Source organism: Salvelinus alpinus, chromosome 19 (genome assembly GCF_045679555.1).
Source record: "Salvelinus alpinus chromosome 19, SLU_Salpinus.1, whole genome shotgun sequence".
Lineage (NCBI taxonomy): Eukaryota > Metazoa > Chordata > Actinopteri > Salmoniformes > Salmonidae > Salvelinus > Salvelinus alpinus.
The window spans coordinates 24,308,628-24,334,090 of NC_092104.1; the positions used below are offsets into that span (position 1 = coordinate 24,308,628).

Genomic DNA, 25,463 nt, shown 5'->3' on the forward strand with positions numbered 1-25,463 from the left:
TTTACATTTAATACCATTCCCCAAATTACACATACATGCAAATTCATTGAATTTAAAAGTTCTTTTGTATTTACTGGTTTCATTTTAGGAAATTTGAAAGAGAGACTTACGTGGCGCTCCTCTCGCTGAGACAGTATCTCTGGAGCAATCTTACACAAACATTTCAACTATTGTAAGAACTTGCTTACCTTCTAGTTGGGCGGCCACCTCTGTTTGTTTAGATTGTCCAAAGAACCCATCATCAGCCAAGAACGTCCCAGTCCCTATCAGCTCCTGGCTAGCTCGCCAATTATGTCGTGGAAAATCATTTTCAAATACAACGCTTACCAGAACTTTTAAAATCAAACATGCTCTTTATTACAACTGTACAGCCCACCGGCATGTCCCCGCGGAACACACCCCGCGGAACACACCCCGCGGAACACACACTCCGCTTCCCAACCCCGGTTCCAACATTTATACATAAATAGCATATGGGTCCACCCCATATGCAAATAAGCATACTTCCCCTAATTTTCCCTGCCATCATTATCTTTTTAGTTCAGGCTTCCTGCTTGTTCACGCCTACTAACGCCCATTATCTGCTTTCAGTTAAATTATAATAGTGGCCAGACCCATGCTTGTCTTAAAAATAATATATGTCCCTCTATACTCTAGGCCTATGACTCAACCCTGTATTTAATTCAATGCCCCAGCATGTTCTCTGGTATGTCCTTATTGGAATTGGCAGACTCTATGTCTCTTCTTGTCATTAGTGTCCAGTTGCCTTAAGCATATTTCTCTGGTATGTGTGCTTTTAGTGGAATGTGTAGACTATAAGTCTAGTGTGTCCAATTATTTTAGGTGCCCATGTGTCTGGTCAGTCTGTCAGCACAATGGAGAAAATAAGAGGGCCAGAACATCCCTTAGTATATCTCCATTACCACAGTCTCATGATAAATGTGAACATGTGGTTCGTTACTTTAATGTTCAGCTGTCTTATGTCCTTATATTTTATCCATGTGTTTTATGTTACTACTACACCACTTAGGAAGCAACACTGATTGACAATAAATTTCACATGCTGTTGTGAAAATGGAATAGACAAAAGGTGGAAATTATAGGCAATTAGCAAGACACCCCCAATAAAGGAGTGGTTCTGCAGGTGGTGACCACAGACCACTTCTCAGTTCCTATGCTTCCTGGCTGATGTTTTGGTCACTTTTGAATGCTGGCGGTGCTTTCACTCTAGTGGTAGCATGAGACGGAGTCTACAACCCACACAAGTGGCTCAGGTAGTGCAGCTCATCCAGGATGGCACATCAATGCGAGCTGTGGCAAGAAGGTTTGCTGTGTCTGTCAGCGTAGTGTCCAGAGCATGGAGGTGCTACCAGGAGACAGGCTAGTACATCAGGAGACGTGGAGGAGGCCGTAGGAGGGCAACAACCCAGCAGCAGGACCGCTACCTCCGCCTTTGTGCAAGGAGGAGCACTGCCAGAGCCCTGCAAAATGACCTCCAGCAGGGCAGCACAAATGTGCATGTGTCTGCTCAAACGGTCAGAAACAGACTCCATGAGGGTGGTATGTGGGCCCGACGTCCACAGGTGGGGGTTGTGCTTACAGCCCAACACCGTGCAGGACGTTTGGCATCTTCACTGTCACTTTCTAACCTTGTTGAGGATGGCTCGTTGTCATGCTCAAAAAGCCAAAAATTTGCCTGGGTGGAAACCACATTTTCAATCCTTGTATTGGTCATCCTGTTGCGTGCTTCGGTGTGTGTGTTCCCAAACAAGGACCAGTTGCGCTCCGAGGCGGCTGATGTTGGTGGAATTTGGAGGATGATGGAGGCAACAGGGGAACAGACTCAGATCCACAAAGTCCCTTCCACCAGGTGACTGATGAGACATGTTGGCACGACTGCCATATTGCATCGCCATCCCAAAGCCCTTGCTTGGAAGTGTACTTCGCCAGACTGCCAAGAACCTTGCCCTCTTCCAGACCAAGGTGACGAGACATGGTAGTGATGACACCATAGGCTTTGTTGATCTCTGCACCAGACAGGATGATCTTGCCAGCATACTTTGGGTCCAACATGTACGCTGTGGCGTGTATGGGCTTCAGGCAGAAGTCTTCACGCTTTTTGATGTATTTCAGAACTGCAGTTTCCTCTGCTTTGAGCAACAGTGAAGTGGGCATGGCAGTACAGATTTATTCTCTTACATCTGCAAGCAGAGTCTGAACATCAGACAAGATGCAGTTGTCTCCCTCAATCCGTGCAATGGCTACTGCTATAGGTTTCAGGCTGCTTATCACTCTCTCCCAAAATACATCATCCAGGAGGATCCTCTTGATGGGGCTGTCCATATCGGCAGACTGTGATATGGCTATTTCTTGGAGAGACTCCTTCCCCTCCAGGAGACTGTCAAACATGATGACAACACCACCCTAACGGGTGTTGCTGGGCAGCTTCAGTGTGGTACTCTTATTCTTCTCACTTTGCTTGGTGAGGTAGATTGCTGCTATAACTTTATGACCCTTCACATTCCAAACCATTTTCTTGGCTCTCTTGTAGAGTGTATCCATTGTTGTCAGTGCCATGATGTCCTTGAGGAGCAGATTCAATGCATGAGCAGCAGAGCCAATGGGTGTGATGTGAGGGTAGGACTCCTCCACTTTAGACCAAGTGGCCTTCATGTTCACAGCATTGTCTGTCACCAGTGCAAATACCTTCTGTGGTCCAAGGTCAATGATGACTGCCTACAGCTCATCTGCAATGTAGAGACCGATGTGTCTGTTGTCCCTTGTGTCTGCTCTTGTAGAATACTGGTTGAGGGGTGGAGATGATGTAGTTAATTATTCCTTGCCAACGAACATTCTACCACCCACCAGAGATGATTGCAATACAGTCTGCTTTCTCTATGATTTGACCTTCACTTGAACTCTGTTGAACTCTGCATCCATGAAATTAGTAGATAAAGCATGTCTGGTTGGAGGGGTGTATGCTGGGCGAAGAACATTCAGAAATCTCTTCCAATACACATTGCCTGTGAGAATCAGAGGTGAACGAGTTGCATACACAGCTTGAGTAAGACATTCATCAGCATTTCTCTGACTGCGTTCCTCCATTGAGTCAAAAAACCTTCTGATTCCAGGAGGACCATGAGCTGTTGCTGTCGATAAGGTGTCTGATTCATCATTTTCACCTCGAATAGAAGTAGAGGGACATTTGTCAGAGGTTGCTTGTTGTGAGCACTGAGGGAACTTTATGCACTTGGCCATATGATTCTGCATCTTTGTTGCATTCTTCACATGATTTGGCACAGTATTTGCAAATGTACACAGCTTTTCCTTCTACATTAGCTGCAGTGAAATGTCTCCACACATCAGATAGTGCCCGTGGCATTTTCCTGTAAAGATTAGAAAACAATTAGTAAAAAAAGTAATAATACAATTCCATGTACAGATAAATAGTTAAGCAGTTATTATAAACAACTCCTTTGTAAGATAAATGTTTTTAAATTAAACCTGTATGGAAACAGGTGAATTAAGTCCTCAGAAGGCTCAAGCAAGCTAAAACCCACATGGTAGCAAAAACTAACTAGCAGAAATTGTTAACAAGTTAGAAATGATTTAAACACACTTTGCTGTAGGCTACTATTTACTAGTAAACAAAAAAATAGTTTATGTCATATAAAATATTTTCACCCCACCCAGTATTGTAATCAAAACTTACCAGAAAGCATGTAGTCCTTGGCTCAGACAGTGTAGTAGTGTGGGCTCAATAGCATCTCAATAGGGTGCAAGATCTTGAGAATCACCTGTATATGTGATGGAAGAGTTCACTGCACATGTGATGGAAGAATGCACTGTGTATGCAGAGGGTTGCAATTCTATTGCATTGGGGATAGTTTAACCAAAATATACCACAAGACCTAGAATTGCCTTATGTGTATCCTTCAAAGGTTCACTGTTATAAGCTAACTTTTTTTGATGAATTTAAGCAAAATTCCACAAATTCTCGGGCTTAACTTCCCATACAAAATTTTCTGAAAAAATAAATTTACCCGAAAGTTTCCGACCCTTTGCAATCCTAATAGCTACACACACTAGAAATGGGTGATATGGACAAAAATCCATATCGTGATTTGCCAGGTTTGGGCACTAATAAACACCTAAATTGGAACATAGTAGCTGTACAGTAACATGCTATAGGCTCTGCGCTTCACAGCACTGTATGGGTTTGGACTGACAGCCGTTCTGAACTTGAGCACCTCGCTCGACAAGAAGTGTATTTTGAAAGAAGAGACGTTGAGGATTATAATAAATAGTGCTTTGATGTTACACAAGCTAGGCAAACACCTGTGAGTCCAAATGTGCACTTCACATTTCGAAATCATAAAACTTGTGTCATATACAGCTTCAACATTTATGATCACTATGTTTGATGTACAGTTCCAAGATTAAATGGAATCATACCCTGGGTTGTTCTGAACAGAAGGAGTCTATGTTTATTTATTGTGAAGAAAATTTGCCTGGGCGCATAAACCTGAATGCTCACAAGACTCCTTTTTATGCGCACCAAAATTATCTGTTTCTCTGAATTACCTTGTAAAAGCTGAACACTGTAAGATCATAGTTTATAACTTAGCTGATCATGTTGGCAATAGAACAAGCTTTCCCCCCCCAAACATTTTTTGGGGGATTTTTGAACAACAACAACAGTAATTTGTGATGCCGGGGATGCAGGGTTGTGCTCCAAATGAAATGACCTACAAGTGTGCTTGCTCTAGTTCCTCAACAGCACAGTTAGAATTAGAGGTCGACCGATTAATCGGAATGGCCGAGGAGTCTTGATTAGGGCCGATTTCAAGTTTTCATAACAATCGGAAATCGCTAATTTTGGATGACGATTTTTGCCCTTTTTTTTTTTTTTACACCTTTTATTTAACTAGGCAAGTCAGTTAAGAACACATTCTTATATTCAATGACGGCCTAGGAACGGTGGGTTAACTGCCTTGTTCAGGGGCAGAACGACAGATTTTTACCTTGTCAGCTCAGGGATTCAATCTTGCAACCTTACGGTTAACTAGTCCAACGCTCTAACCACCTACCTCACGAGGAGCCCGCCTGTTACGCGAATGTAGTAAGGAGCCAAGGTAAGTTGCTAGCAAGCATTAAATGTATCTTATAAAAAACAATCAATCAATCATAATCACTAGTTATAACTACACATGGTTGATGATATTACTAGTTAATCTAGCGTGTCCTGCGTTGCATATAATCGATGCAGTGCGCATTCGCGAAAAAGGACTGTCGTTGCTCCAACGTGTACCTAACCATAAACATCAATGCCTTTCTTAAAATTAATACACAGAAATATATATTTTTAAACCTGCATATTTAGCTAAAAGAAATCCAGGTTAGCAGGCAATATTAACCAGGTGAAATTGTGTCACTTCTCTTGCGTTCATTGCACGCAGAGTCAGGGTATATGCAACAGTTTGGAACGTCTGGCTCATTGTGAACTAATTTGCCAGAATTTTATGTAATTATGACATAACATTGAAGGTTGTGCAATGTAACAGGAATATTTAGACTTATGGATGCCACCCGTTAGATAAAATACGGAACGGTTCCGTATTTCACTGAAAGAATAAAAGTTTTGTTTTTGAGATGATAGTTTCCGGATTCGACCATATTAATGACCCAAGGCTCGTATTTCTGTGTGTTATTATGTTATAATTAAGTCTATGATTTGATAGAGCAGTCTGACTGAGCGATGGTAGGCACCAGCAGGCTCGTATGCATTCATTCAAACAGCACTTTCGTGCGTTTTGCCAGCAGCTCTTAGCAATGCCTCAAGCATTGCGCTCTTTATGACTTCAAGCCTATCAACTCCCGAGATTAGGCTGGTGTAACCGATGTGAAATGGCTAGCTAGTTAGCGGGGTGCGCGCTAATAGCGTTTCAAACGTCACTCGCTCTGAGACTTGGAGTAGTTGTTCCCCTTGCTCTGCATGGGTAACGCTGCTTCGAGGGTGGCTGTTGTCGATGTGTTCCTGGTTCGAGCCCAGGTAGCGGCAAGGAGAGGGATGGAAGCTATACTGTTACACTGGCAATACTAAAGTGCCAATAAGAACATCCAATAGTCAAAGGTATATGAAATACAAATCGTATAGAGAGAAATAGTCCTATAATTCCTATAATAAATACAACCTAAAACTTCTTACCTGGGAATATTGAAGACTCATGTTAAAAGGAACCACCAGCTTTCATATGTTCTCTTGTTCTGAGCAAGGAACTTAAACGTTAGCTTTCTTACATGGCACATATTGCACTTTTACTTTCTCCTCCAACACTTTGTTTTTGCATTATTTAAACCAAATTGAACATGTTTCATTATTTATTTGAGGCTAAATAGATTTTATTAAGTTAAAATAAGTGTTCATTCAGTATTGTTGTAATTGTCATTATTACAAATAAAAAAATAAAAAATCGGCCGATTAATCGGTATTGGCTTTTTTTTGGTCCTCCAATAATCGGTATCGGCGGTGAAAAATCAAAGTCGGTCGACCTCTAGTTAGAATAGCTCAAAGAAGGACCTTATGGGAATGACTCTTTGAGTCAGAATCACCCTTATTCGCCAAGTACATTTACACGTACTCAGATTTTGACTAGGTAATATGGTGTTGCTTGTGATCGACAACATTTAGAGACAGAATACAGACAGCAGAGTTTAAAAAACGTACATTATATAGAACTAGGTAGAGTGAGCATAGAGCTATGAGAATGAGCAGCTATACACATATACAGTGGATGTACAAATGTACACTATCAGTATGAATATACAGTGGGGCAAAAAAGTATTTAGTCAGCCACCAATTGTGCAAGTTCTCCCACTTAAAAAGATGAGAGAGGCCTGTAATTTTCATCATAGGTACACTTCAACTATGACAGACAAAATGAGAAAAAAAATCCAGAAAATCACATTGTAGGATTTTTAATTAATTAATTTGCAAATTATGGTGGAAAATAAGTATTTGGTCACCTACAAGCAAGCAAGATTTCTGGCTCTCACAGACCTGTAACTTCTTCTTTAAGAGGCTCCTCTGTCCTCCACTCGTTACCTGTATTAATGGCACCTGTTTGAACTTGTTATCAGTATAAAAGACACCTGTCCACAACCTCAAACAGTCACACTCCAAACTCCACTATGGCCAAGACCAAAGAGCTGTCAAAGGACACCAGAAACAAAATTGTAGACCTCCACCAGGCTGGGAAGACTGAATCTGCAATAGGTAAGCAGCTTGGTTTGAAGAAATCAACTGTGGGAGCAATTATTAGGAAATGGAAGACATACAAGACCACTGATAATCTCCCTCGATCTGGGGCTCCACGCAAGATCTCACCCCGTGGGGTCAAAATGATCACAAGAACGGTGAGTAAAAATCCCAGAACCACACGGGGGGACCTAGTGAATGACCTGCAGAGAGCTGGGACCAAAGAAACAACGCCTACCATCAGTAACACACTACGCTGCCAGGGACTCAAATCCTGCAGTGCCAGACGTGTCCCCCTGCTTAAGCCAGTACATGTCCAGGCCCGTCTGAAGTTTGCTAGAGAGCATTTGGATGATCCAGAAGAAGATTGGGAGAATGTCATATGGTCAGATGAAACCAAAATAGAACTTTTTGGTAAAAACTCAACTCGTCGTGTTTGGAGGACAAAGAATGCTGAGTTGCATCCAAAGAACACCATACCTACTGTGAAGCATGGGGGTGGAAACATCACGCTTTGGGGCTGTTTTTCTGCAAAGGGACCAGGACGACGGATCCGTGTAAAGGAAAGAATGAATGGGGCCATGTATCGTGAGATTTTGAGTGAAAACCTCCTTCCATCAGCAAGGGCATTGAAGATGAAACGTGGCTGGGTCTTTCAGCATGACAATGATCCCAAACACACCGCCCGGGCAACGAAGGAGTGGCTTCGTAAGAAGCATTTTAAGGTCCTGGAGTGGCCTAGCCAGTCTCCAGATCTCAACCCCATAGAAAATCTTTGGAGGGAGTTGAAAGTCCGTGTTGCCCAGCAACAGCCCCAAAACATCACTGCTCTAGAGAACATCTGCATGGAGGAATGGGCCAAAATACCAGCAACAGTGTGTGAAAACCTTGTGAAGACTTACAGAAAACGTTTGACCTCTGTCATTGCCAACAAAGGGTATATAACAAAGTATTGAGAAACTTTTGTTATTGACCAAATACTTATTTTCCACCATAATTTGCAAATAAATTCATTAAACATCCTACAATGTGATTTTCTGGATTTTTTTTCTTCTCATTTTGTCTGTCATAGTTGAAGTGTACCTATGATGAAAATTATAGGCCTCTCTCATCTTTTTAAGTGGGAGAACTTGCACAATTGGTGGCTGACTAAAATGTTTTTGCCCCACTGTATCTAAATGTTGAGAGATTAACAGTGCAATGCAGTATAGTGCAGTTATTTTGTGTACAGTTCAAGTCAGAGATGACTTGATGCGGTGTGCAGCAGAGTTCATAGTCCTTTAGTCATAAAAGTGCATTGAAATTGCTTAGGAACTGTGCACACTTTAGAGAGGTGTGTGGCCACTTGGAGACACCAATTAGTCCTCTCACTTAACCTTGTAATTTGTTTGTCTTATTTTTCACCTACCCCACATTTTCCAGGAATAGTCATATCATGTTACTGAATGTATCCAGAGTGTTTTCAGATTTCGTTATCAACAAATGCCTCAAAAAGTACAGTAAACATAAAATCAACACTAATGTTTGGATTCAGTCTTTTCAGGGGAACTGTTGTGGTCTAATAATTTTTTTAATTTTCTCCAAACTGTTCCTTTTCAATTGCTACCAACGTTATGCATATACTTGTCATATTGATTCTGTAAGAAACATTTGAATTAAGCCCTATCGATATAGCCAATTCCCATGATTGTAAAGGGTTTACAACCCATATGAGCAAACTTATTTAATTTCAAACTTCACATTTCTCTTGTATAGGCTACTTATCATAATACACAATATCAGCAAAATGCCTGTGATAAGTAATCGGTATGGTCGTTGTCGATAATTTCCAATTTATCATCCCAGCTCTAACTCGCACACACACGTTTGTTTTATTATACTTGTGAGGACTTTTTGGAACCAACAATTGATTACCATTCAAAATCCTATTATCTCTTAACCTAACCTTAACCTTAAACCTAACACTAACTCCTAAGCCTAAAATAGCCCTTTCCCTTTGAGGACTGGCAAAATGTCCTCACTTCTCAGAATTATCTTTGGTTTACCTGTCTTGTGAGAACTTCTGGTTCACACAAGTATATAAGCGGTTACACACACATATACTAATTGTGCTAATTCAACACAACGTTATGTAACTTCAGTGGGAAAGCAACAAAATAGAGACATACACTTATAACCACGTAAGCAAACAGATGGTTCCTTTGTATAGCTATTAGCTACCCATTGTCACTGCACGGTAAACCTCATGAGCATTGACTACTCATGTCATGCTGTAAGTCAGACATTCAATAAGGAATCAATAGCGTCCTGTCCAGGGGGTAGACTGGTACGTCAAGCTGCCTCACGCTACAGAAACAGGAAACATGCTCCTGCCCTATTAGCCTTTCTGTCTCGAACAAGGCCTGTTGCCCTTTCCTAAGGTCAGGTGGATAAATACCTTTACCACCTTCCAGTTACAGTGCATTCGGAAAGCATTAAGACCCTTTGACTTTTTCCACATTTTGTTGTTACAGCCTTATTTTAAAATGGATTCATTCTTTTCCCCCCCTCATCAATCTACACACAATACACCATAATGACAAAACAAACAGGTTTTTCAAAATTGTTGCAAATGTATTAACACTGAAATATCATATTTATATAAGTATTCAGACCCTTTACTCAGTACTTTGTTGAAGCACCTTTGGCAGCGATTACAACCTCGAGTCTTCTTGGATATGACGCTAGAGGCATGGCACACCAGTATTTGTGGAGTTTCTCCCATTCTTCTTTGCAGATCCTCTCAAGCTCTGTCAGGTTGGATGGGGAGCATCACTGCACAGCTATTTTCAGGTCACTCCAGAGATGTTCGATCGGGTTCAAGTCCGGGCTCTGGCTGGGGCCACTCAAGGACATTCACAGACTTGTCCTGAAGCCACCCCAGCTTGGTCTTGGCTGTGTGCTTAGGGTTGTTGTCCTGTTGGAAGGTGAACTTTCACCCCAGTCTGAGGTCCTGAGTGCTCTGGAGCAGGTTTTCATCAAGGATCTCTCTGTACTTTGCTCCCTAAATCTTGACTAGTCTCCCAGTCCCTGCTGCTGAAAAACATCACCAGAGAACTGTGGAGCACTGTCAGTGACCATCGGGTTCTTGGTCACCTCCCCCGATTGCTCAGTTTGGCCGAGCGGCCAGCTCTAGGAAGAGTCTTGGTGGTTCCAAACTAAACTCAGCAAAAAAATAAACATCCTTTTTTCAGTACCCTGTCTTTCAAAGATAATTCGTAAAAACCCAAATAACTTCACAGATCTTCATTGTAAATGGTTTTAACACTGTTTCCCATGCTTGTTCAATGAACCATAAACAATTAATGAACATGCACCTGTGGAATGGTCGTTAAGACAGTAATAGCTTACAGATGGTAGGCAATTAAGGTCACAATTATGAAAACGTAGGACACTAAAGAGGCCTTTCTACTGACTCTGAAAAACACCAAAAGAAAGATGCCCAGAATCCCTGCCCATCTGCGTGAACGTGCCTTAGGCATGCTGCAAGGAGGCATGAGGACTGTAGATGTGGCCAGGGCAATACATTGCAATGTCCGTACTGTAAGACGCCTAAGACAGGGCTACAGGGAGACAGGACGGACAGCTGATCGTCCTAGCAGTGGCAGACCACGTGTAACAACACCTGCACAGGATCGGTACATCCGAACATCAGACCTGCGGAACAGGTACAGGATGGCAACAACAAATGCCCGAGTTACACCAGGAACGCACAATCCCTCCATTAGTGCTCAGACTGTCCACAATAGGCTGAGAGGGGCTGGACTGAGGGCTTGTAGGTCTGTTGTAAGGCAGGTCCTCACCAGACATCACCGGCAACAACGTCGCCTATGGGCACAAACCTACCGTCGCTGGATCACACAGGACTTGCAAAAAGTGCTCTTCACTGATGAGTCGCGGTTTTGTCTCACCAGGGGTGATGGTCGGATTCGCGTTTATCATCGAAGGAATGAGTGTTACACCGAGGCCTGTACTCTGGACTGGGATCGATTTGGAGGTGGAGGGTCTGTCATCGTCTGGGGCGGTTTGTCACAGCATCATCGGACTGAGCTTGTTGTCATTGCAGGCATTCTCAACGCTGTGCGTTACAGGGAAGACATCCTCCTCCCTCACGTGGTACCCTTCCTGCAGGCTTATCCTGACATGGCCATACAGCATGACAATGCCACCAGCCATACTGCTTGTTCTGTGCGTGATTTCCTGCAAGACATGGATGTCAGTGTTCTGCCATGGCCAGCGAGGAGCCCGGATCTCAATCCCATTGAGCACGTCTGGGACCTGTTGGATCCCAGAGGGCTGGGCCATTTCCCCCCACAGAAATGTCCAGGAACGTGCAGGTGCCTTGGTGGAAGAATGAGGTAACATCTCACAGCAAGAACTGGGAAATCTGCTGCTGTCCATGAGGAGGAGATGCACTGCAGTACTTAGTATATGGTGTGGCCACCAGCTGCATTGACTGTTAGTTTTGATTTTGACACCCCCCCCCCCTTGTTCAGGGACACATTATTCAATTTCTGTTAGTCACATGTCTGTGGAACTTGTTCAGTTTGTCTCATTTGTTGAATCTTATGTTCATACAATATTTACACATGTTAAGTTTGCTGACAATAAACGCAGTTGACAGTGAGAGGACGTTTCTTTTTTTGATGAGTTTACTTCCATTTAAGAATAATGGAGGCCACTGTGTTCTTTGAGACCTTCAATGCTGCAGAAATGTTTTGGTACCCTTCCCCAGATCTGTGCTTCGACACAATCCTGTCTCGGAGCTCTACTGACAATTCCTTCTACCTCATGGCTTGGTTTTTTCTCTGACATTCATGGTCAACTGTGGGACCTTATAGAGACAGGTGTGTGCCTTTCCAAATCATGTTCAATCAATTGAAGTTACCACAGGTGGACTCCAATAAAGTTGTAGAAACATCTCATGGATGATCAATGGAAACAGGATGCACCTGACCTAAATTGTGTCTCTTTTCAAAGGGTCTGAATACTTATGTAAATAAGGTATTTCTGTTTTTTTTATATTTACAAGTTCAAAAGTTTGGGGTCACTTAGAAATGTCCTTGTTTTTGAAAGAAAAGCTTCTTTTTTTTTGGTCCATTTAAAATAATATAAAATTGATCAGAAATACAGTGTACAGGGCCTCCCGGGTGACGCAGTGGTCTAGGGCACTGCATCGCAGTGCTAGCTGTGCCACCAGAGACTCTGGGTTCGAGCCCAGGCTCTTTCGCAGCCGGCCGTGACCGGGAGGTCCATGGGGCGACGCACAATTGGCCTAGCGTCGTCCGGGTTAGGGAGGGTTTGGCCGGTAGGGATATCCTTGTCTTATCGCGCACTAGCGACTCCTGTGGCGGGCCGGGCGCAGTGCACGCTAACCAGGTTGCCAGGTGCACGGTGTTTCCTCCAACACATTGGTGAGGCTGGCTTCGGGGTTGGAGGCGCGCTGTGTTAAGAAGCAGTGCGGCTTGGTTGGGTTGTGTTTCAGAGGACGCATGGCTTTCGACCTTTGTCTCTCCCGAGCCCGTACGGGAGTTGTAGCGATGAGACAAGATAGTAACTACTAACAATTGGATACTATGAAAAGGGGGTAAAATATATAATAATAATAATAATAATAAAAAAATAAAAGGAAATAAAAGATAGTGTACTGTAGACATTGAGCAAGAGGACAAGTATATTATTCTCTAGTTTGAGAAACAGACGCCTCACAAGTCCTCAACTGGCAGCTTCATTAAATGGTACCCACCAAAACACCAGTCAATGTCAACAGTGAAGAGACGACTCCGGGATGCTGGCCTTCTAGGCAGAGTTACAAAGAAAAAGCCATATCTCAGACTGGCCAATAAAAAGAAAAGATTAAGATGGGCAAAATATCACAGACACTGGGCAAAATATCACAGACACTGGACAGAGGAACTCTGGAGTGGTTGAAAAAGACTTTGGTTGGTGGCATTAAAACTCGTATGTAAACTTCCGACTTCAACTGTAATTGCAAAAGGGTTTTCTAATGATCAATTAGCCTTTTTAAAATTATAAACTTGGATTAGCTAACACAACGTGCCACTGGAACACAGGAGTGATGGTTGCTGATAATGGACCTCTGTAAGCCTATGTAGATATTCCATTAAAAAGCTGCCGTTTTCATCTACAGTAGTCATTTACAACATGAACAATGTCTACACTGTATTTCTGATCAATTTGATGTTATTTTAATGGACAAAAAATGGGCTTTTCTTTCAAAAACAAGGACATTTCTAAGTGACCTCAACTTTTGAACGGTAGTGTATATTTGCAAAAATGTCTAAACCTGTTTTTGCTTCGTCATTATGTTTTTTTTTGTGTGGTTTGATGCAAAAAAATAATTAATTCAATTTTAGAATTAAGATGTAACGTAACAAAATGTGGGAAAAGTCATTGGGTCTGAAAACTTTCCGAATGCTCTGTATATCTATCTTACTCTGTTTTCTTCCTCTCTCTCTCCCTCTCTCCCTCTTAAGGTGGATAAATTCTTGTACCACCTGCGGTTATCGGACGAGAACCTGATTGACGTGTCTGAGAGGTTCCGGAGGGAGATGGATAAGGGGCTAGGCCGTGACTCCAACCCTACGGCCGCTGTGAAGATGCTGCCCACATTTGTGCGCTCCACCCCTGACGGGACAGGTAAGGGGGTCGGTGGAGGGGGTCTGACAGACATCTGAGTAATTTCTATTTTATTTACGTTGTGTCCCAAATGGCACCACATTCCCTTTAAAGTGGGACTGGCCAAAAGTACTGGTCAAAAGTAGTTCACTATAAAGGTAATCGGGTGCCATTTGGGACACAGACTTAAATGTTATTTAATCAGGAAGTCCCATTGAGGTCAGAAGACTTCAGGGAGGCCTGGAGTAGTCTCGGTACATCCATGCCACAGGCCCTTCTTAGAGTCCATAGAGACCCATGCCTTGCCTACCAATGCACTGTACAGGAATAAGAAAAATTGCACAATCCTTCAATAATTTCATATTTGTAACTTGCTTAGATGAGGGCAGGCTGGTAGGAAGCTTTTTGAGTGACAGTTGTTTAGATGGCAAATGAGAGACTGGTGGTGAAAAGCACATAAATCCTGAAGCTGTGTGTCTCAGCGGCAGAATATGACCTGTGTCAGTGAACTGTGTCAGAATGACACAGCTAAGCCCAGTTAAGAGCCATAGATATTTATAGCTATATGACTCTGACCGCATCTAAAGTCTTTTAAAAATCTTATTTAACCTGTATTGAATGAAAAAGTGACATTGGTGTCAGAAGACCTCTCTCCCAAGAGAGACCTGGCCTTCAAGCCTTCTCATGCACAGTAATTGGAATTTTCAAGAAACAGCACAACCATGCTTAGAAATATGTCAACTATGGACTGGTTGTTGAGGTGAGAATAGGAGGGAGTTTTTTTAGTTTGACAGCCCTTTAGATCAGGGTTTCTCAATCTTCGCCCTAGTTTGTCAATCTTGGCACCTTTTTGTTTTTGCCCTAGCACTCACCCACTTGATTCAACTAATCTACTCATCATCAAGCCTTTTGATTTAAATTGGGTGTGTGAGTGCTAGGTCAAGAGCAAAATGTGCACCCCTTTGGATCCCCAGAACCATGATGAACCCTTAGCTAATGAAAGTATGCTGGTGAAGAATGGCACATAGAAAATCTGGGCTCTGTTATAATATCCATCCACACTAGCATACCACTTTGAATGAAATTAATTGGACATGCACTCTAGGAGGGTTTTGTCTAGAAGGGATACAGCTTTTGTCAAAATTGACTTTTTTTTGCAGGTTAGAAGAACTTACCAGCAGGTTAGGAGAATTAACGTAGCAGCTTAGGAGAATTAGGTTAAGGTTAGGAAAAGGGTTAAGGTTAGCTAAAATGCCCCCCCCCCCTCCCCCCAAATATTTTTTTTTTGACGTAGCTGTATCCCATCTAGACATTACACTCTAGCGGTAGGCCTATGCTGCATGAACATTGAAATGTCCCAGCTGCGTTTTCCTTTGAGTTTGACCTGTGTTAGTGACTGTGACCGGGGCATATCAAAAACCACTCTTGGAGACTGGGGAAGGTGATTTGTCGTAAGTGACTGGAGAGGAATGGTAAATGTGAATTGCAGAGGAAGTGCAAAAGCACCCAGGCCAAACCTCTGTTTGCTCAGCCTGTTGACTCTGGTCATTATTGGCATATTAAACTCCAACCTATCAGATAAGTGTCTATCCAGCTGAACCACTGTTATGTCTCCCTCCCTCTTTCCCATCACTCTCACTTTCTCTGCCTCTATCTTGTCTCTCTCTCTCTCACTCTTTTGTGTTGCACGATATACCGAAACGTCTGTACTTTTTTTATACTAAAACATGAAAAGCGGTTTGGTACTAGAATTGTTGTTACTTTCTGTACTTATGTCAAATGTGTCTCACGTGACATCAAACATTTCAAAGATTCAGACAAATTACTGAAGGGGGCAGTAGCTAGCCAGGCTGCGTTTGCACATGCAGCTGACACCGAGCAAGCCACTTCCTTAAGAAGCAAGCAAGAAGAGCATGGCTTCTTCAAACGTAAATTAAACTTTTATTATAGCTCAGTGTCCGCAGCTTGTTGACCAAACTGTCTGCAGAGGCAAACTATGGGAATACTTTGATTACAGAGCAGATGGGGGGCCAGCCCACCAAAACAACTAAGTAAAAGGTGTTACAAAGCAGTACAGTGCAGTTTATTAGGCTACAGATTAAATAAGTGATGAACTTCACAGGTGGTGAATGTGCAAAGTGATGAGCTTGATGCTCCTTTCTAATAAATAACGAGGGTTTTATTCTGGTGACATGATCAATGCTTGGTTGTCATTTGACAAATACAAATAACTCTCTTATCCATAATAATCTCATAATGTAGGTAGCCTATCTGCGAGTTGTTGTCTATAGCGCACATGCCAAGACCAGAGTGGGCACATTTGCTATATAAACGCAACAGTTTTTTAACATAACCATCAGCAGAGTTGAAAATGCGAACGAAACCCATTTAACTTGTATTTGCGTTCGGTAATTTAACGTCAATAGACGTTAACGTCAAAAGTTATTTTTATGTGCACTACGTCATCAAATAATCAAAGCTTGATGATGAGTTGGTTATTTGAATCAGTTGTTTAGTGCATGGGGGGACACTGCTGTAGACTTAATGTCTATGGTAGACTATTGCAGTATAGAAGCTTCAGAAATTAGATATTCTATTTGTTATTTTATTTGTTCTACCAGTTATCAATATATTGTTCAATGTTAAATGTTATCTGTATCGAAAAAATCTGCTATTGTGTGTGTGTGTGACAGCACTATTTCTTACTCTCTCTCTCTCTTCGTTCTCTCTCTCCTTCCTTTCGATGTGGTTTTCTTTTCAATCTAAATTATGTGGTTAGCCATTGATCATGTAAACCTCACTTTGAAAAGGACATTTCAATGAAAGGGACATTGAAATGTTGAATGTTCGGTAGCCTATTCACTCATGTGACAGGATTCAAAACTTATTTTATACTTGTTTATTGCGTTGAATAAAACCTTATAGTTTGGTAATTAACATTTTATGTTGGTTGTTATGCATTATAACATAAGGTCAGTCCATTGAAAGATTCACCTTTATATCTCATAAAAATGGTAGAAGGTCATGGGTATGTTATTGGCAATGGGTGAAAGACATCACTTTTCAAAGAGGACTCCGGTGTTCAGAAGGAGCCTACTGCTTCATGGTCAAAGTCCTCTGTGGTTGTAATGAAATTAATTTTAGTCTGACCTGTGATCACCCCTGCTCCAATCAACATTATTGCTGCTCATGGTTATCTCTATTGCAGCTTTGTAGCTTTCATAAAGACTGTGGTAGAAATGTATACACTTTTTATAAAATAGTACTATGACATGAAAAATACCATTAGGCCTAGTTTTGGTACATTCTTGGATTTATTGTTGTCCTCCATATAGGCTGTGTCACGCCCTGACCTTAGTTATCTATGTTTTCTTTATTATTTTGGTTAGGTCAGGGTGTGACGAGGGTGGGTATGCTTGTTTTGTATTGTCTAGGGTTTTTGTATGTCATGGGGTGTTTGTAAGTCTAGGCATATGTATGTCTATGGTGGCCTGAATTGGTTCCCAATCAGAGGCAGCTGTTTATCGTTGTCTCTGATTGGGGATCATATTTAGGTTGCCATTTTCCCTTTTGGTTTTGTGGGTTCTTGTCTGTGTAGTTACCTGTTCAGCACTCTTTGTATAGCTCCACTGTTAGTTTTGTTCAGTGTTCATTCTTATAATAAAGAGAATGTACGCATACCACGCTCCGCCTTGGTCTCCTCCCTATGACGGCCGTGACAGGCTGTTTGGAAGACTTGTAGTATATAATATATTTACCTAGACGAGCACCACATTCCCACTTAACTATTTGGTAGAGCATACCTGTTTTCTTTACCCTCTCTATTGCAGTTTAGTAGACTTAGTACTGTTAGTTTGTGTTTTTTGTATAATTCTTTTTTTCTTGCTTTACTGCATTTTTGAGTGTGTGTTTTTTCCCTGACTCGTCCAGAAAAGGGAGACTTCCTGGCTCTAGATCTGGGTGGGACTAACTTCCGGGTCCTGCTGGTGAAGGTGTCTGACAACGGGAAGCAGAAGGTGGAGATGGAAAACCAGATCTATGCCATTCCTGAGGAGCTGATGAGGGGCAGTGGCGAAGAGGTGAGAGGAGAAGGGGATGTTCATTTCAATGGACATCAGGAATGACCTAAATTCACACAGCAAATCCTTGCAATGGGCCAGATGCTTGACCTTTGACCTTATTACTGTGACCTCTTAAAGGGCCAATCGGGAGTTGAAACAATAACAAAGCAACCACCCCATCACTTTTTCTGTAAAAAGCTGAGGGATGGGGCTGGAGAAATGTAATTAACACACAGACCTATGGATGCAAGGACTAACCATCCATGATATCAAAATTATAGTTTTAACTATGTTATGAGGCTTTAACTTGTTTTTTTACATTTACTTTGTTTACAAACATTGGTGTAAAACAGTTTTCTATTTTGGGTTCTGATGGGGTACGAAACTAATAAGCTCATGAGTCATAAGTTATATTCTTCAAGAATCAACAGATACATTTTTTAAAACTTATAAATGAATGATATGTATGTAGCAACTGCTGATTGTCCCTTTACACACTTTGCCTCATTGTTCAGACCAAGCAGTATCAATGTCGGTAGGTCTGATTTATGACATTTGTATAACATCGCTAACTTTGATGCTGGGAAGAACATCTGGTTCTGGAATAGGGGTTTCATAGGTATTTCTAAGTCTTAACTGTGTTGGGTAAAGACAACATTTGGGGTGTTCAATAAGGGTTGAGGTTGGTAATGGCTTTTATGTAATATTTGTAATATTTGACCATAACATTATTTTGCTAAAATATGAGAAAAATGGGGTGGGAAAAAACCATAGATCATATCAATGAACTGAAGGGGTTACTAGCACATTAACCAGTTTGCTGCTGTATGTTAACACCCCTCTGTTTCGCCCTTAGCTCTTCGACCATATTGCTGAGTGTCTTGCTAACTTCCTGAAGAAGCTGGGGATCAAGAACCAGAAGCTTCCTCTGGGCTTCACCTTCTCCTTCCCCTGCCAGCAGACCAAACTGGATGAGGTGAGGAATAAGGAGGTTGACTATTGAGGACCGCATTTGAAATTTAAAGAGAAAAAAGGAACTGTGATTTGGAGGTTTGAGCCTTCAGAATGATCCAGAAGTTGTCATTGTCTGTGTGTGTGTGTGTATGTTCATGCAGAGTATTCTGGTGTCATGGACCAAGGGCTTCAAGTCGCATGGGGTGGAAGGGAGAGATGTGGTCAGCCTTCTGAGGAAAGCCATCATAAAGAGAGGGGTGAGTCAGTGGAAAATGAATGGGCCAAGGTTATGCACCAGTGGCAGCACTCTCTGTGCCTACCACCTTGCCACATTATGCCTTTTTCCTTCCATACAGATAATGTATGGCCTTCCAGCAAACTCCCAGACATTGTGTGCTATAAAAGTAATCTGACCTATATAGGTTATGCTGAAAGTATAACATGAAGGCTTCAGGCCAGCAACATTAAGATGAACTGAAACCCAGTGTTTATTCAAGTTTAGAAAAAGACCATCACACTCAACCCACCAATATCAAACAAAAAGATACGCCATACAATATACAGTACCAGTCAAAAATTGTATAATAATAGTGAAGACATCAAAACTAGGAAATAACACACATGGAATAATGTAGTAACCAAAACAGGGTTCAACAAATCCAAATATATTTTAGATTCTTCAAAGTAGCCACCCTTTGCCTTGACAGCTTTGCACACTCTTGGCATTCTCTCGACCAGCTTCACCTGGAATGCTTTTCCAACCGTCTTGAAGGAGTTCCCACATATGCTGAGCACTTGTTGGCTGCTTTTCCTTCACTCTGCGGTCCAACTCATCCCAAAACATCTCTATTGGGTTGAGGTCGGGTGATTGTGGAGGCCAGGTCATCTGACGCAGCACTCCATCACTCTCCTTTGTCAAATAGCCCTTACACAGCCTGGAGCTGTGTTGGGTCATTGTCATGTTGAAAAACAAATGATAGTCCCACGAAGCGCAAACCAGACGGGATGGCGTATCGCTGCAGAATGCTGTGGTAGCCTTGCTAGTTAAGTGTGCCTTGAATTTTAAATAAATCAGTGTCACCAGCAAAGCACCCCCACACCATCACACCTCCTCCTCCTTGCTTCACGGTGGGAACCACACATGCAGAGATCATCCGTTCACCTACTCTGCGTTTCACAAATACAGGGAGGTTAGAACCAAAAATCTCAAATTTGGACTCATCAGACCAAAGGAGAGATTTCCACCGGTCTAATGTCCATTGCTTGTGTTTCTTGGCCCAAGCAAGTCTCTTCTTCTTATTGGTGTCCTTTAGTAGTGGTTTCTTTGCAGCAATTTGACCATGAAGGCCTGATTCACGCAATCTCCTCTGAACAGTTGATGTTGATGTCTCTTACTTGAACTCTGTGAAGCATTTATTTGGGCTGGTAACTCTAATGAACTTCTCCTCTGCAGCAGAGGTAACTCTGGGTCTTCCTTTACTGTGGCGGTCCTCATGAGAGCCAGTTTCATCATAGCGCCTGATGTTTTTTGCGACTGCACTTGAAGAAATTTTTTACATTCTTGAAATGTTCAATATTGACTGACATTCATATCTTAAAGTAATGATGGACTATCATTTCTCTTTGCTTATTTGAGCTGTTCTTGCCATAATAGGGACTTGGTCTTTTACCAAATAGGGCTATCTTCTATATACCACCCCTACCTTGTCACAACATAACTGAATGGCTCAAACGCATTAAGAAGGAAATAAATACCACAAATTAACTTTTACAAGGCACACCTGTTAATTGAAATGCATTCCAGGTGACTACCTCATGAAGCTGGTTGAGAGAATGCCAAGAGTGTGCAAAGCTGTCAGAGGCAAAGGGTGGCTACTTTGAAGAATCTCAAATATAAAATCTATTTTGATTTGTTTTAACACTTCTTTTTGGTTAGTACATGATTCCATATGTGTTATTTCATAGTTTATGTCTTCCCTATTATTATACAATGTAGAAAATAGTAAAAATAAAGAAAAACCTTTGAGTAGGTGTGTTAACTCAACTGGTACTGTATAATAAATCCAATAAATTAAGATTTTAACACAAAAGAGAAATACCAAGATTTTTGTTTTTGCAATTTTTCTATTTTATAACATCACACCCTGAATAATGCTTGTTAGTAGCTGACATGTCTGTGTGACTTTGTTCCCATGCTTAAGAAAATTACCGCACTGATGAACCTTGGAGTATTTACCCATTTTGTATGGAACATTAAGTCAAGCTCTTCATACTGAGCTTTACAGTAGTTATCCTTTCATGTCTTAGGGTGTATTCAAAACTCGGGGGGAGTCATAGGGCGCAGGTAACCTAGCGGTTAGAGCGTTGGGCCTGGTGTACGTAACCCTAAGGTGCCGTACTACTTTGGCTGACCCTATAAAACAACACATTTTACTGCACCTATTTGGTGTGACAATAAAACATATTTATTTTATAGCCCACTCTGTGATGGCTATTATGGGAATGTGCTGTGTGTATGTACACACAGTGCGTTTGGAAAGTATTCAGGTCCCTTCACTTTTTACAGTTGTGGAAATTCTTAAACAAGGACACTCAAAGTCAATTTTAAATGAATCATTGTCTGTCAGCGAGCTGGAGAGGTTCCAACAAACTTAATGCACCATAGTGAATGTCTGTCAGAAGCTCTGCTAGAGCAGTCCCAGCAGTTGTCTGTGTATAGCTGTATATAAGACAAGTTATATTTGCATGATTTAGCATAATTCATTCATCATTACCATTTTGTTTCATACATATGAACGACCAATACTGACTGGTTCATAACATGTGACACACCAATACCTCACGAGGCTTCTTCTCCTTAAGCTGAGACCTTGAAATATTAAGTTGTCAAAACAAGGTCTAGGCATACTGCCAAATTGCAGATACTGATAAGTGAGGATTTGTTCAATCAGTCACTTGCATGAACTCAGAAATTGGTTATTAGAACAGCACATGTATAAAATGTCCATCACATTACGCTACAGCCTTGTTCTAAAATTGATTAAATAATTTTTTCCCCTCAATATACACCAAACATAAGGACAAAGCGAAAACGGGTTACATTTTTTTTCATTTTTTTTCCTCAAATGTATTAAAAATAAAGAGCAGACAGACACCTCATTACATAATTATTCAGACCCTTTGCTATGAGACTCAAGTGAGCTCAGATGCATCCTGTTTCCATTGATCATCCTTGAGATGTTTCTACAACTTGATTGTGGTCTACCTGTGGTAAATTTAAAATGACATGATTTGGACAGGCACACCTGTCTGTATAAGTTCACACAGTTGACTGTATGTCAGAGCAAAAATCAAGCCCCGAGACAGGATTGTGTCGAGGCACAGATCTGGGGAAGGGTACCAACAATTTTCTGCAGCATTGAAGTTCGCCAGGAACACAGTGTACACCATCATTCTTAAATGGAAGAAGTTTCGAGCCACCAAGGCTCTTCCTAGAGCTGGCTCCACGGTGATCATCTCAAGGATGATCACTGGAAATAGGATGCACCTGAGCTCAATTTCGAGTCCCATAGCAAAGGGTCTGAATACTTCTGTAAATAAGGTATTTGTTTTTTATTTTAATAAATGTGCGAAAATTTCTTTTTTTTTGTCATTGTAGTATCTGGGATCTACATCTGTTTATATTAGTTACTATGCTGTTACTAAGCGGTGATGTATTACGACAGTGTTACGTTACTACACCTAATAGGAAATGCACATGCGCACTAGTGTGCCCGGGAACTGTAGAGCACGAGAGGTTTTGACCAAACGAAAACTGTACTCCCGTCTCCTGCCTGGTCATTTCTCCACAACACAAATATTACAGTCATTATGGGGTATTGTGTGTAGATTGAGGGGGGGGGGGGGAAATAATTTTAATACATTTTAGAACAAGGCTGTATTGTAACAAAATGTGGGAAAAGTCAAGGGGTCTGAATACTTTCTGAAGGCACTGTATATATGTACAGTACCAGTAAAGTTTGGACACACCTTCTCATTCCAGGGTTTTTCTTTATTTGTTCTATTTTCTACATTGTAGAATAATAGTGAAGACATCAGAACTATGAAATAACATATGGAATCATGTAGTTACCAAAAAAAGGTGTTAAACAAATCAGTAAATTGTGTATTTGAGTTTCTTCAAAAGTAGCCACCCTTTGCCTTGATGAGCACACTCTTGGCATTCTCTCAACCAGCTTCATGGAGGACAGTCCATCATTACATGAAGGTCAGTCAAAATGGCGCTGATAGAGGGCAGCCGTTCTTCTAGCCCCTAGGCAACTTTGCAGTATTTTTCATGTTTTTTCTTACATTATTAGGTCAGAAACTTGTGTTATTACGTACAGCCGGGAAGAACTTTTGGATATCAGAGCGGTGGTAACTTACCAGCATTACGACCAGGAATACGACTTTCCCGAATTGGATCCTTTGTTCGTACCCCCGAGGGCAATAGAACTGTTTCCAGAGGCTGATCCAAAACACCGCTGGCGGAGTAGAGGTACTCAGAGTGGACTTCCAAGTATATACAAGTATATTACTCGCTAATGTTCAGTCTCTGGACAATAAAGTTGATGAGCTGAGGGCATGGATTTCCTTGCAGAGAGACATCTGGGATTGTAACATGCTCTGTTTCACGGAAACATGGCTCTCCGTACAGCCAGTTGAGTTCTCAGTTCAACCAGCAGACAGGATTAAATCTCTTCGGGAAGAAGGAGGGCGGGGATGTATGTTTCATGATTAACTACTCATGGTGTGATTATGATAATATACAGGAACTCAAGTCCTTTTTTTCACCCGACCTAGAATACCACAATCAAATGCCGACCCTATTACCTCCCAAGAGAATTCTCTTCGGTTAGTCACAGCCGTGTATATTCCCCCTCAAGCCGATACCATGCAGCCCTCGAAGAACTTCACTGGACTTTATGCAAACTGAAAACCACATATCCTGAGGCCAAATGTATTGTAGCTGGGAATTTGAACAAAGCAAATTTTAGGAAAATGCTACCGTAGTTCTATCAACACATTGACTGAAGTACAGTGGCTTGTGAAAGTATTCACCCCTTTGTCATTTTTCCTATTTTGTTGCCTTACACCTGGAATTAAAATGGATTTTTGGGGGGTTTGTATAATTTGATTTACACAACATGCCTACCACTTTGAAGATGCAAATTTTTTTTTTTTGTGGAACAAACAAGAAATAAGGCAAAAAACAGAACTTGAGCGTGCATAACTATTCACTCCCTCAAAGTCAATACTTTGTAAAGCCACCTTTTGCAGCAAGTCTCTTGGTATGTCTCTATAAGCTTGGCACATCTAGCTACTGGGATTTTTGCCCATTCTTCAAGGTACAACTGCTCCAGCTCCTTCAAGTTGGATGGGTTCCTGCTGATGTACATCAATCTTTAAGTCATACCACAGATTCTCAATTAGATTGAGGTCTGGGCTTTTGACTAGGCCATTCCAAGACGTTTAAATGTTTCCCCTTAAACCACTCGAGTGTTGCTTTAGCAGTATGCTTAGGGTCATTGCCCTGCTGGAAGGTGAACCTCTGTCCCAGTCTCAAATCTCTGGAAGACTGAAACAGGTTTCCCTCAAGAATTTCCCTGTATTTAGCGCTATCCATCATTCCTTCAATTCTGACCAGTTTCCCAGTCCCTGCTGATGAAAAACAGCCCCACCGCATGATGCTGCCACCATGCTTCACTGTGGGGATGGTGTTCTCGGGTGATGTGGTGTTGGGTTTGCGCCAGACATAGCATTTTCCTTGATGGACAAAAAGCTCAATGTTAGTCTCATCTGACCAGAGTACCTTCTTCCACATGCTTGGGGAGTCTCCCACATGCCTTTTGGCGAACACCAATTTTTTTCTTTAAGCAATGGCTTTTTCTGGCCGCTCTGTGCAGTGTACGGCTTAAGGTGGTCCTGTGGACAGATACTCCAATCTTCGCTGTGGAGCTTTGCAGCTCTTTCAGGTTTATCTGTGGTCTCTTCGTTGACTCTGATTTAATGCCCTCCTTGACTGGTCCGTGAGTTTTGGTGGGTGGCCCTCTCTTGGCAGATTTGTGGCCATATTCTTTACATTTTTTAATAATGTATTTAATGGTGCTCCGTGGGATGTTCAACGTTTCTGATATTTTTTTGTAACCCAACCCTGATCTGTACTTCTCCACAACTTTGTCCCTGACCGGTTTGGAGAGCTCCTTGGTCTTCATAGTGCCGCTTGCTTGCTGGTGCCCCTTGCTTAGAGGTGTTGCAGACTCTGGGGCCTTTCAGAACAGGTGTAGATATACTGAGATCATGTGACACTTAGATTGCACACCTGGACTTTAAATAATTGTGACTTCTGAAGGTAATTGGTTGCACCAGATCTTATTTAGGGGCTTCATAGCAAAAGGGGTGAATACATATGCATGCACCACTTTTCTGTTTTTAATTATAATTTTTTTTCAACACATTTTTCACTTCACCAA

General features: G+C 41.7%; 1 protein-coding gene across 1 annotated transcript in view; it reads left to right on the forward strand.

Moving 5' to 3' along the window:
• hk2 (hexokinase 2) overlaps nt 1-25,463 on the forward strand; it is a 110,990-nt gene that overhangs the window by 16,829 nt on the left and 68,698 nt on the right. The window contains exons 2-5 of the mRNA XM_071352669.1: nt 13,795-13,957; nt 17,867-18,015; nt 18,854-18,973; nt 19,113-19,208. Coding sequence (XP_071208770.1) covers nt 13,795-13,957; nt 17,867-18,015; nt 18,854-18,973; nt 19,113-19,208 — 528 coding nt within the window. The remainder of the gene's footprint in view (nt 1-13,794; nt 13,958-17,866; nt 18,016-18,853; nt 18,974-19,112; nt 19,209-25,463) is intronic.